The sequence below is a fragment of the Oncorhynchus keta genome, chromosome 18 (assembly GCF_023373465.1).
Source record: "Oncorhynchus keta strain PuntledgeMale-10-30-2019 chromosome 18, Oket_V2, whole genome shotgun sequence".
NCBI lineage: Eukaryota > Metazoa > Chordata > Actinopteri > Salmoniformes > Salmonidae > Oncorhynchus > Oncorhynchus keta.
In genome coordinates, this window is record NC_068438.1 from 34,519,577 (window position 1) to 34,532,635 (window position 13,059).

Sequence of the window (13,059 nt, forward strand, 5' to 3'; positions counted from 1 at the left end):
ACCCGGGTAGCCGGAAAATAGAGCATTGCAGTAGTCTAACCTAGAAGTGACAAAAGCATGGATTAATTTTTCTGCATCATTTTTGGACAGAAAGTTTCTGATTTTTGCAATGTTACGTAGATGTAAAAAAGCTGTCCTCGAAATGGTCTTGATATGTTCTTCAAAAGAGAGATCAGGGTCCAGAGTAACGCCGAGGTCCTTCACAGTTTTATTTGAGACGACTGTACAACCATTAAGATTAATTGTCAGATTCAACAGAAGATCTCTTTGTTTCTTGGGACCTAGAACAAGCATCTCTGTTTTGTCCGAGTTTAATAGTAGAAAGTTTGCAGCCAACCACTTCCTTATGTCTGAAACACATGCTTCTAGCGAGGGCAATTTTGGGGCTTCACCATGTTTCATTGAAATGTACAGCTGTGTGTCATCCGCATAGCAGTGAAAGTTTACATTATGTTTTCGAATAACATCCCCAAGAGGTAAAATATATAGTGAAAACAATAGTGGTCCTAAAACAGAACCTTGAGGAACACCGAAATTTACAGTTGATTTGTCAGAGGACAAACCATTCACAGAGACAAACTGATATCTTTCCGACAGATAAGACCTAAACCAGGCCAGAACATGTCCGTGTAGACCAATTTGGGTTTCCAATCTCTCCAAAAGAATGTGGTGATCGATGGTATCAAAAGCAGCACTAAGGTCTAGGAGCACGAGGACAGATGCAGAGCCTCGGTCCGATGCCATTAAAATGTCATTTACCACCTTCACAAGTGCCGTCTCAGTGCTATGATGGGGTCTAAAACCAGACTGAAGCATTTAGTATACATTGTTTGTCTTCAGGAAGGCAGTGAGTTGCTGCGCAACAGCCTTCTCTAAAATTTTTGCTCACTCACTCCAGACACAAACTTATCTAGATTAACTTCTGGAATCTTCACCTTCATCCATCACTATTTAGAAGACAGTTCCAGATAATGGAAAATCCAGGAAAACACTCTCTTCCTTATCTAAACATCCCAGACCTAAGTTGAGTCGCTTCAACAATAGGTTAACAACCCTTTCTGCTTACTTAAAACCCACAATTCCAGTTTAATTACCCCCTGTTTCATGCTCCACAATCCCTTCCTTATGAATTAATGTTATTAATCAGATATAATAAAACAGAGTATAAGTTTCATTAGTTATAGTTCTTTTTAAAATGTAGATATTGTTTAGTCATTATTCATAAAATTCCTAACAGTTGTGGTGCCGTGTTCTTTCCATTTTTTAATAATGTATTTAATTGTGCTCCGTGGGATATTCAAAGTTTCGGATATTGATGGCAATTTTCTGATAAAGATGACAATTCTCCACGTGACTATAGGGCTGACAAGAGTGGCGTTGACCTCACGGCAGGCACAAGATGGACTTTGGTTGACACTCAGAGCTCCTGCTGGGTAGAGATGATCGGGCACAGTTTTGGCGAGCCAAGGACCCTGCCATGCCAGTGGAGGGGAGTGGGATGGAGGCTGCTGCAGGGTGGCTGTTGGGGCTGTCCTGTCCTGACTTGCATGGGCCTTGCCCAACATCAAATGATGGAGAGATGGATAAGGAAAATAGTATAGGAATGGACACCACTATGGCCACCTTTTCTCCATTAAAAACCACTAGGCCAGCCTAGGGGACACTGAGAAAGAAAAGTGGTGAATTGCTTGGCAGGCGGTTAGGACTGACCTTGGCCTTGTCTGACCGTAAGAGTGATGGATGAGGAAGGTTAGTGTGTGAACAGGCTCTTCTATGGCCATCTTTTCCAAGTGAAAATCCTAGGAGAATTGGAAACTGTAGCGGGGGCAAGTAGGGTGCTAGATTAGTTTGGTCTGGCCTTGCCTAACCACAAAACAAGGTCTGATGAATGACAGAATCAGCTCCTGTACATCGATAAAAGGATATCGATTGCCACTCCCCTTAAAAATGTATAGATGAGTTACAGTACGTGCCAGAGATACTGGAGACTGCTTTGGAGGATCTAGCAGAGCAGTTGGGATGCGTATCTTGTCAAAGGTTTGGACAAACCTACTCATTGAAGGGTTTTTCTTTATTTTTACTATTTTCTACATTGTAGAATAATAGTGAAGATATCAAAACTATTAAATAACACATCTGGAATCATGTAGTAACCTAAAAACTGTTAAACAAATGGACGCAATCAGAGAAAGAGACAGACAGAGAGAGAGAAAGAGAGAGAGACAGTTTCATCATAGAGCTTGATGGTTTTTGTCACTGCACTTGAAGAAACTTTCAAAGTTCTTGACATTTTCAGGATTAACTGACCCTCATGTCTTAAAGTAATGATGGACTATTGTTTCTCTTTTCTTTTTTGAGCTGTTTTTGCCATAATAGGGACTTGGTATTTTACCAAATATCTTCTGTATACCAACCATACCTTGTCACAACACAACTGATTGGCTCAAACGCATTAAGAAGGAAAGAAATTCCACAAATCAACTTTTCACAAGGCACACCTGTTAATTGAAACGCACTCCAGGTGACTACCTCATGAAGCTGGTTGAGAGTATGCAAAGCTGTCATCAAGGCAAAAGGTGGCTACTTTGAAGAATGTGAAATATAAAAAGTTTCTTCAAGTGCAGTCGCAAAAACCATCAAGTGCTCTGATGAAACTGGCTCTCTCTCTTTCTCTCTCTCTCTGTCTGTCTCTTTCTCTGATTGCATCCATTTGTAGGTAGGTGTTCTAAAACGTTTGACCGGTAGTGTATATAGAGAGACTTATAAAGCAAAGAGTGTGAGAGGCAGAAAAGTGCCAGAGGGACCACAGTGCCAATGTGGTTGGGGAATGCCAAAGGGGGTGGTAGGAGGAAATTGCATTGGCAGAGAAGGGTATATTAGATTATGTTAAATCAATAACAAAGCACAGTTTTCCTCATCGGTTAATGCAAATTTTGAATTAACATTGCATTCTAAGTGGGTTATGCCAACTGAGACAACAACGAATGTGTTTGTGTGTGCCTAGCAACTGGATTGTGTAATTGCTGTTTGATGGAACACTCCAAAGACACGCTTGTGTTTGTGCATGTGTTTGTGCGTGTGTGTCTCTGTCTTTCTCCCAGAGGAAAAGTTCTCAGATCGCGCATAGCCTTGGCCCCGTTTGTGCTAGCGTGGAGAGGGAAATTAAAAAAGGCCTACAGCAGCCATCTTCTCTCTCTCTCTCTCTCTCTCTCTCTCTCTCTCTCTCTCTCTCTCTCTCTCTCTCTCTTCTCTCTCTCTCTCTTCTCTCTCTCTTCTCTCTCTCTGTCGGTCTCTCTCTCCTCCCTCTCTGTCTCTCTCTCTTCTCTCTCTGTCTCTCTCTCTCTCTCTCTCTCTCTCTCTCTCTCTCTCTCTCTCTCTCTCTCTCTCTCTCTCTCTCTCTATCTCTCTCTCTCTCTCTCTCTCTCTCTCTCTCTCTCTCTCTCTCTCTCTCTCTCTCTCTCTCTCTCTCTCTCTCAGTATTCAACTGGATAATCTCTTATATTCCCTCGCTCCTGCCCCAGGTCTGAAGCTTTACTCTCCAAAGAGTCTGTTGGTGGGTTTTTACATCTCCCTATCTCCAGTAGACTGTATTGGCGCCAAGTACTGTAAATACCCAGTAAACATGCCAACATTGGCATCAGGCGGCTGTAACCAGCATTTGAGTTTTAGTGAGATCCATCTGGGAGTGGTGGCATGGTGGGGGGCTACAAATAGATACCGTATTTATGTAAAGAGAGCTACTGTATGCGATGTTCAAATTGAAACATATCTTATTTTTTTAAAGTTAAGTTCCTAACATGTTTGATAAGATTAGTACAGATTTTCTCAGGAACCCCGCATGGGGGTCTGACCCCAAGTTTGGGAACCACTGTACTAACCTCTCTTTCTGCTTGCTCTCTCGCTCACTCTCGCTCGCTCTCTCGCTCTGTCAGATCATAAATATAAGCGTGCTGAGGTTTGATCAATGCTGGGAGCAATATTTAGATGTTGACCCATAATTGTTTTTCTTAATTGTGTACGTACAGTTGAAGTCGGAAGTTTACATACACTTAGGTTGGAGTCATTAAAACTAGTTTTTCAACCACTCCACAAATGTGTTGTTAACACACTATAGTTTTGGCAAGTCGGTTAGTACTTGTGCATGACACAAGTAATTTTTCCAACAATTGCTTACAGACAGATTATTTCATTTATAATTCACTGTATCACAATTCCAGTGGTGTCAGCAGTTTACATACACTTAGTTGACTGTGCCTTTAAACAGCTTGGAAAATTCCAGAAAACAATGTCATGGCTTTAGAAGCATCTGATAGGCTAATTGACATAATTTGAGTCAATTGGTGGTGTACCTGTGGATGTAATTTAAGGCCTACCTTCCAACTCACTGCCTCTTTGCTTGACATCATGGGAAAATCAAAAGAAATCAGCCAAGACCTCAGAAGAAACATTGTAGACCTCCACAAGTCTGGTTCATCCTTGGGAGCGATTTTCCAAACACCTAAAGGTATCAGGTTCATCTGTACAAACAATAGTAGGCAAGTATAAATAGCATGGGACCATGCAGCCGTCATACCGCTCAGGAAGGAGACACGTTCTGTCTCCTAGAGATGAAGGTACTTTGGTGTAAAAAGTGCAAATCAATCCCAGAACAACAGCAAAGGACCTTGTGAAGATGCTGGAGGAACCAGGTACAAAAGTATCTATATCCACAGTAAAACGAGTCCTATATCGACATACCTGAAAGGCCGCTCAGCAAGGAAGAAGCCACTGCCCCAAAACCGTCATAAAAAAGCCAGACTACGGTTTGCAAACGGGGACAAAGAGCATACTTTTTGTAGAAATGTCCTCTGGTCTGATGAAACAAAAATAGAACTGTTTGGCCATAATGACCATCGCAATGTTTGGAGGAAAAAGGGGGAGGCTTGCAAGCTGAAGAACACCATCCCAACCATGAAGCATGGGGGTGGCAGCATCATGTTGTGGGGGTGCTTTGCTGCAGGAGGGACTGGTGCACTTCACAAAATAGATGGCATCATGAGGGTGGATAATTATGTGGATGTATTGAAGCAACATCTCAAGACATCAGTCAGGAAGTTAAAGCTTGGTCGCAAACGGGTCTTCGACATGGACAATGACCCCAAGAATACTTCCAAAGTTGTGGCAAAATGGCTTAAGGACAACAAAGTCAAGGTATTAGAGTGGCCATCACAAAGCCCTGACCTCAACCCTATGGAAAATCTGTGGCCAGAACTGAAAAAGTGTGTGCGAGCAAGGAGGCCTACAAACCTGACTCAGTTACACCAGCTCTGTCAGGAGGAATGGGCCAAAATTCACCCAAGTTATTGTGGGAAGGTTGTGGAAGGCTACCCAAAACGTTTGACCCAAGTTAAACAATTTCAAGGCAATGCTACCAAATACTACTTGAGTGTATGTAAACTTCTGACCCACTTGGAATGTGATGAAAGAAATAAAAGCTGAAATAAATAATTCTCTCTGCTTTTATTTTGACATTTCACATTCTTAAAGTAAAGTGGGAATTTTTACTAAGATTAAATGTCAGGAAAACTGAAAAACATTGTTTAAATGCATTTGGCTAAGGTGTATGTAAACTTCCAACTTCAACTGTATATATATATATATATATATATATATATATATATAAAATAACCAAGGTCCGGACCTCGTTGTCCTCATATTTATTTACGGCCATGACCGGCATGATGTGGGCTCAGGGCTAAAATAATGTCCTCATGTAGGCTGACCACATTGGGCTCATCGGCTTCACATTGGCCCCATTTGTACCCAATGTGAGCTCATGGTATTATCCACATGTGTTTCGCCCACCATGTGCCGAGCTCTGTCTATGTGGTGACATTTTTTCAGCCTCTTCCCTCAGCCAAAACAGAGATCAGCTTTGTTATTGTTTTGTACTGCATATTGCCTCTTCAAGGTATGTTGTTTAGCACCTATTATAACTTCACAACTGTTGTTCTAATAGGTGTAGGAAGTATAGCGATAGATATGAGGAAGTAGAAGTGACAGAGAGTGATATCGAGATGGGGAAAAGGACAAGCAGAGGGGAATAGTGAACAGAGTAAAGATGGAAGCACAGTGGAAAAGTCTGAAGGAGAGAGATGTCTTTGAAGTGGCAGGCAATTTTTGGAAATCATTTTTTTCATGAAGCATAGGCCTCTTTCCCTTCCTTCCGTTGCCATTGGACCCGAGCAGCAATATCATTCATTTTAATACCTGGAATATTAACTGGAGGAGACAGTAATGGGTCATTCCACAGTAACGAAATTGCACTGAGACTCAGATTCTTCATCTAAAATCTATGCCAAACAAAAAAAGATTGATTTAAAATTTTAACAAACCATACAAATCCATGCACAAGGAATATTTTTAACAATGTACACTGAAAATGTTACAAAAACAAATTTACTGCAAAAACTGTGCAGATGCAAAGTTTGGTAACAGAATTTAGGTAAAATGTCCCTCAGTTTTTTATGTGACCATGTCTAAAAACTCTATCAAAGATGTCTGTAGAAGAATGAGGTGTCAGCTATGACATGAATCCTTGACTTTGAAAAAACATATTTTGGTTATTGAACTACAGTAAGTGAAGGGGAATTATACCTGGTAACGGAATTGCGGTAACAGAATTTCATCATTGGTCCCTAATCTGTATATACAGAAATGCATAATTATGGATATGAATGTCATTCTCTTCATAGTGATGTATTCTGAATAGGTACACAAAGGTAGGAATATCCAATAACCTCCTCTGCATATTTTGGGTATTATTCTTCACACTGGCTATTATTTTTATGAGCTCAGCCCCCAAACGAGACCAAATCTGAACCAATCATAAATGTCTATGTTTCACAAGTTTGGACATCAAAGTATAGCACAGTAGAGCTCAGTAGTGTACTGCACGGCACGGCACAGTATAGTTGAGTTGAGTTCAGTACAGTAGAGTTCAGAACAGTACAGTAGAGTAGAGTTCAATGGAGTACAGTACAGTACTGTACAGTAGATTAGAGTTCAGTGGAGTACAGTACAGTACTGTACAGTAGAGTAGTGTTCAGTGGAGTACAGTACAGTACTGTACAGTAGAGTAGAGTTCAGTGGAGTACTGTTGAGTAGAGTAACGTTCAGTATAATACAGTACATTGTAGAGGGAGAATGGCTGGTCTGAGGTAAGGCCTTGCATCGGAACAATTTAGACTGACGATTATGAATATTAGTACACAGGCTAAGGTGGAAATGAACTGCCATTCAAAATGAGGAGCGAATCTAGGAGAATGAAAAGTACATAGTGCATGCTAATATGCTAACCCTAACAATCTACTCCCCCGTGTCCACTGCACAGTACACATACTTTATTTTGTCTTGGCAAAGTGGGAGTGACTTGACACAATGATTGTTTTCACAAGGCAATTAGGAGCCGTGTACCTTTTCTCATTCAATTAGCTTGGTGACGAGTGATCGAGTGAGTCAGCTCTGAGACCGCATTGCTTAGCTTAGCATCCTGCGTGCTAACAACACAACAGATCTGTCGGAGAAATCGTGCTCATATCACTCTAGTTCATATATTCTTCTACTAAAGATATATCCTCTTTCTATTCTCTCTACGCCGTCTCTAAGTCCCTTAATATTCCATACTTGTCCTCAAGTCAATCTCGACTTCCAAGTCATTACCGAGCAGAAGTCTCCTTTAATCTTGGTTGACCCGTGTGGTGGGAATAGTGCAGTATAACACAGGAAATTAGACCCAGGGAATAGGTAATGTTAGATGTGATTCAATGAGCAAATGTATTTGAATGATAGCAGGTGTTTGTTTTTCGGTGGATAGTTGTGTCTGTGTGATTGATATGCAAGGTAGGATGATAGCAGGTGTGTGTTTCTAGTTGGATGGTTGTCTGTGTGATTGATATGCAAGGTAGGATGATAGCAGGTGTGTGTTTCTAGTTGGATGGTTGTCTGTGTGATTGATATGCAAGGTAGGATGATAGCAGGTGTGTGTTTCTAGTTGGATGGTTGTCTGTGTGATTGATATGCAAGGTAGGATGATAGCAGGTGTGTGTTTCTAGTTGGATGGTTGTCTGTGTGATTGATATGCAAGGTAGGATGATAGCAGGTGTGTGTTTCTAGTTGGATGGTTGTCTGTGTGATTGATATGCAAGGTAGGATGATAGCAGGTGTGTGTTTCTAGTTGGATGGTTGTCTGTTTGATTGATATGCAAGGTAGGATGATAGCAGGTGTGTGTTTCTAGTTGGATGGTTGTCTGTTTGATTGATATGCAAGGTAGGATGATAGCAGGTGTGTGTTTCTAGTTGGATGGTTGTCTGTGTGATTGATATGCAAGGTAGGATGATAGCAGGTGTGTGTTTCTAGTTGGATGGTTGTCTGTGTGATTGATATGCAAGGTAGGATGATAGCAGGTGTGTGTTTCTAGTTGGATGGTTGTCTGTGTGATTGATATGCAAGGTAGGATGATAGCAGGTGTGTGTTTCTAGTTGGATGGTTGTCTCTGTGATTGATATGCAATGAAGTATAAATAGTACACAGTATGCATTTTAAGTATGCAGATGAAATAAGTAGTAGGTAAATCAGATTTTGGTCACGGCCCTTGACTTCCAGCCTGATCGTGAAGTGGCAGAGTATGCCATGTACTGTATATGTATGGAGGCTGCTGAGGGGAGGACGGCTCATAATAATGGCTGGAACGGCGCTAATGGAATGGTATCAAACAAATGGAAACTACATGTTTGATGTATTTGCTACCATTCCACTTATTCCTCTCCAGCCATTGCCACAAGCCCGTCCTCCCCAATTAAGGTGCAACTAACCCACAGTGTACTACATACTGTTTATAATGTACTGTTTAGTAAAAACTAATGCAGTAAGCAAAAAATATCATCATACTTGGTTCATCCTCCTGAGAATGGTTCATCTAATGCACTATTGCGTTGATTCCAGCCATGCGTTCATTTTGGTACAGTGCATCGCCTCAGCTGTTGTCAGACACACGTGGGTCTCGAAAAGACGATTCTCTTCCTTAATTGTGTGCAGCAAATTCTAATAGATCAAAAGCCTAAATTAATATGACATCCTGTCATTTAAAGCATACAACATTTCTAAATTTCACATACTATATAACTACATTTTTTCACATACCCAAAATGTCTACTATTTACAACACAAGTACAGGTATTGAGACACGGCCAAGCACTTTTTTAACTCAAATGCAATTTTAAGCACTAACCCTAACCTTTATCTTCACACTAACCCTAGCTTCATGTGCACACCCCGGTTCAACCCTAACCCCAAACCTATCCCTAGCCTCAAACCAAAGCCTACCCCTAGCCTCAAACCTAAAACTTAGCCACAATCCCTTACCTGTAACCCGAACCCTTTCCCTTGATAAAGGACCAATAAGCTAATATGGTGTGGTCTCTCTCCTCTGTAGGGAACGTGTTTGTGGTGAGCCTGGCCTTTGCTGACCTCGTGGTGGCCTTCTACCCCTACCCTTTGGTGCTCTACGCCATCTTCCATGACGGCTGGTCGCTGGGAGAGACACAGTGCAAAGTGACTAAGACCTGTCTGTCTGTCTGTGTGCCTGCCTGCCTGCCTGCCTGCCTGCCTGTCTGTCTGTCTGTCTGTCTGTCTGTCTGTCTGTCTGTCTGTCTGCCTTTCTAGCCCTGTTTAGACCTGGTTCTAACATGTTATTTGTCTTGATTTTGACCACATTCTGATTGTGCCCACATTTGTATACTGGTGTAGATGATTAAAATACAGATTGTCATTTGACTATGATTAGATCTTCCTGACCACCTCGGGAGGTAGTCAGGCACTCATTGTGTCTGGATATCTTACATATATAGATAGACGAAGCTGGACAATGAAACCATTTAAATCATAATAATCCTGCCTTCTGAAATCATTTACAGGTGGCACCATTGACTTATGGCATCCATATGGCTTAAAATAAATAAATATTATTTTGAAAGAATAACTGTCAAATAATTTGCATACAGGGAGGGACGAGGAAATATGGTCACAATGCGGAGATATATTTCTGAAAATGTGGGCAAATTCAGAATGTGGACAAGATCACGACAAAGGCTGAATGTTAGAACCAAGTATAAACAGGGCTTCTGTTTTCGCTCTCTCTTTCTAGGTCAGTGGTTTCCTGATGGGCCTGAGCGTCATTGGCTCCATCTTCAACATCACCGGCATTGCCATCAACCGCTACTGTTACATCTGCCACAGCTTTGCCTACGACAGGCTGTACAGCTACCGCAATACCCTCTTACTGGTGGGGCTCATCTGGCTTCTCACCATCCTGGCCATCATACCAAACTTCTTCGTAGGGTCGCTCCAGTACGACCCCAGGGTGTATTCGTGTACCTTTGCCCAGGCCGTCAGTACATCGTACACCATCACTGTGGTGGTGATTCATTTCTTTGTGCCCATCGCCGTGGTTACCTTCTGCTACCTGAGGATCTGGATCCTGGTCATCCAGGTGAGGAGGAAGGTGAAGTCAGAGGTGAAGCCCCGCCTCAAACCCAGCGACATGCGCAACTTCATCACCATGTTCGTGGTGTTCGTGCTCTTTGCCATCTGCTGGGCGCCGCTCAACTTCATCGGTCTGGCCGTGGCCATCGACCCAGAGACGGTGGCGCCACGGATCCCCGAGTGGCTGTTCGTGGTCAGCTACTTCATGGCGTACTTCAACAGTTGCCTTAACGCCATCATCTACGGCCTGCTCAACCAGAACTTCCGTAAGGAATACAAACGGATTATCATGTCCATGTGGATGCCGGGTCTGTTCTTCCAGGAGGCGTCACAGGGGGGTACAGAGGGTATGAGGAGCAAGCCCTCGCCCAGACTGGGACTCAACAACAATGATCACGTCAAGGGAGAGGCTTTGTGACGCTGACTCCAAGGTTCTCCTCTCCTCCACTCCTCCCCTATGGTGTTGTTGGACTTGTTTCTTTTTTCTTCTCTCTCTCTCTCTCTCTCTCTCTCTCTCTCTCTCTCTCTCTCTCTCTTTTCAGTCATGGAGTTCCATTTCTCTCCTGTATCTCACTGACTGCACAGTTGTGCTGTTACCGAAGCCTCAAAGAACAGTCAGAATGGTGCGTATTAAAGAGAGAGAGACACACACAAAGGTGTTGACTGATGCTAACTGACTGTGTTATTCACAATTCGAAGAGTGCCATTCATGAAGCATATATGTTCTAACTTATTATGTATCATGTCCTTAAGTATACACCTCAGGCTGCCTGCCTCCTCTCTGCTGCTGTAGCATTATGCATTTCAAAGTTTAAGCCCCAAAAGTATTATTGCATTTTTTTTTACCCCATTACGCCCATGACATTTTTGTATAAGACAGGGTATTTAAAGACACATTTGTTATCTTCACAGTTTCCTCTGTAAAAGTATTTATCACACAGTTTATTTTATTTTCTATATCGATATATCTATATCATTATGACAATCATTATGGCCAGCGTACATTAGCGTAGAAAACAATTTATAAAAACCCTATTGGTTGTAAATAACAAATAAGCGATGGAGCATGCCAACGGTAGGAGCTCACAAGGTCCTACTTACTAACTAGGCAATTGGATTGTCAAAAGGTGCCTGATTTTATGCTCATGCTCTCAAACAGGAGATTTACCAAAAACAACCCCTTTACAATTTAACCCAGTTAGTATGGGTTAACTCGTTAGGGTTGGAGTCAGCATATAGCGTTAGGCTTAGAGTTACACAAGGATATAAGACTGAATAGACAACTACATTAGATACATCAGCAGATTTGGTCATTTCTGTTGAGTCAGGAATGGGGTGCTGTGATGCCCCTCGACGGAGTGTCCTGAAAAACCCTCGCTGGTACATTATAAGCACAATAAAGCTGTTTTATCTCGGACGACATTGTACTTATGCAGTTTACAGGTTTCAACTGTACTCTTAGTAATGCATGAAGACATGTGACCTATTCTATGCATTTTACACTTCATGTCATTACCTTATTAAAACACTACAGCAAACCAACTTACTCAAAATGATATGTGAATAAGGACAATACTGTTTTTCTGAAGAAGTTAATCTTAGTACAAATCAAGTGAATTAATTCAGGCCGTAATGACGCTGAATACCGTTGTTGTGATACTGTGTTCCATGATGATGAAGAATGTGCATGATGAACTTTGATGCTTTGTGTATTGTTTTGGTTGTTTGTTTGTTTTTTATTTTAGTTTTGCTTTGAAGAAACTAGGGTCTCTATTCAATCCGTATCGCATAAGTTCAGTGTTACAGCGTGATGGAAATGTAAAAGCAACGTTCCCGCGTTAGCAGAGACTACATTCACTGTACACACTGCATATGTTGGCTCAATCAGAAATTACCTTCATATTTCTACTGATGATCTGGTGAAATCTGCTGCTGAAGATATCGATGATGTTGACAAAGATTATATGATGATGATGATGATGATGATGATGATGGTAAGAGGAAGATCATTCTTAATTGGCATGTATGCATGTGGATGCACAGGGAGAAGGAGCGCAGTGGTCAAGCTATAAGATTTTTAATTTTTTAATTAAGAGAAATACATTGTATTTATTGCTGTGATTTACGTATACAACTGATGAAGAATATGCGTTTGAAGGGTTGTCAATGTAAAAGTTTAGATGTTAATAAAAACCTTTACTTTTAATAACTTTTCTCAGTTATTATTACTGCTTTTCAGACACATTGATAACAGTGTAAATAATAACTGAGATGGCTAAGACAATTAATTTAGAGGATGCAGATGCACTTTTGCAAATTGCTGGGTTTGTAAAATACACTTACATGTTTTTCTGTGCAGTGATGTGAAAACTACAGCTGCTGGTGAGAAGTCTCTCTCTCTTCCTCTCCCTCTCTTTCTCCTTGCTCTCTCTTTCTCACTCTGTTCTTTAAGCACTGTTTTTCATTCTTTTTTTTCAATCCCCTCACACCCTCTCCTCCTTCCTCTTTCTCTCGCTTTTCTCCCACTCTTTCTCTCA

At 41.5% G+C, this 13,059-nt stretch overlaps 1 protein-coding gene across 1 annotated transcript in view; it reads left to right on the forward strand.

The window, feature by feature from the left end:
- Nucleotides 1–12,722, forward strand: part of LOC118397592 (melatonin receptor type 1B-B-like) — a 62,893-nt gene extending 50,171 nt beyond the window's left edge. The window contains exons 2-3 of the mRNA XM_035792521.2: nucleotides 9,474–9,592; nucleotides 10,185–12,722. Coding sequence (XP_035648414.1) covers nucleotides 9,474–9,592; nucleotides 10,185–10,940 — 875 coding nt within the window. The 3' untranslated portion in view covers nucleotides 10,941–12,722. The remainder of the gene's footprint in view (nucleotides 1–9,473; nucleotides 9,593–10,184) is intronic.
- Nucleotides 12,723–13,059: the final 337 nt, after the last annotated feature.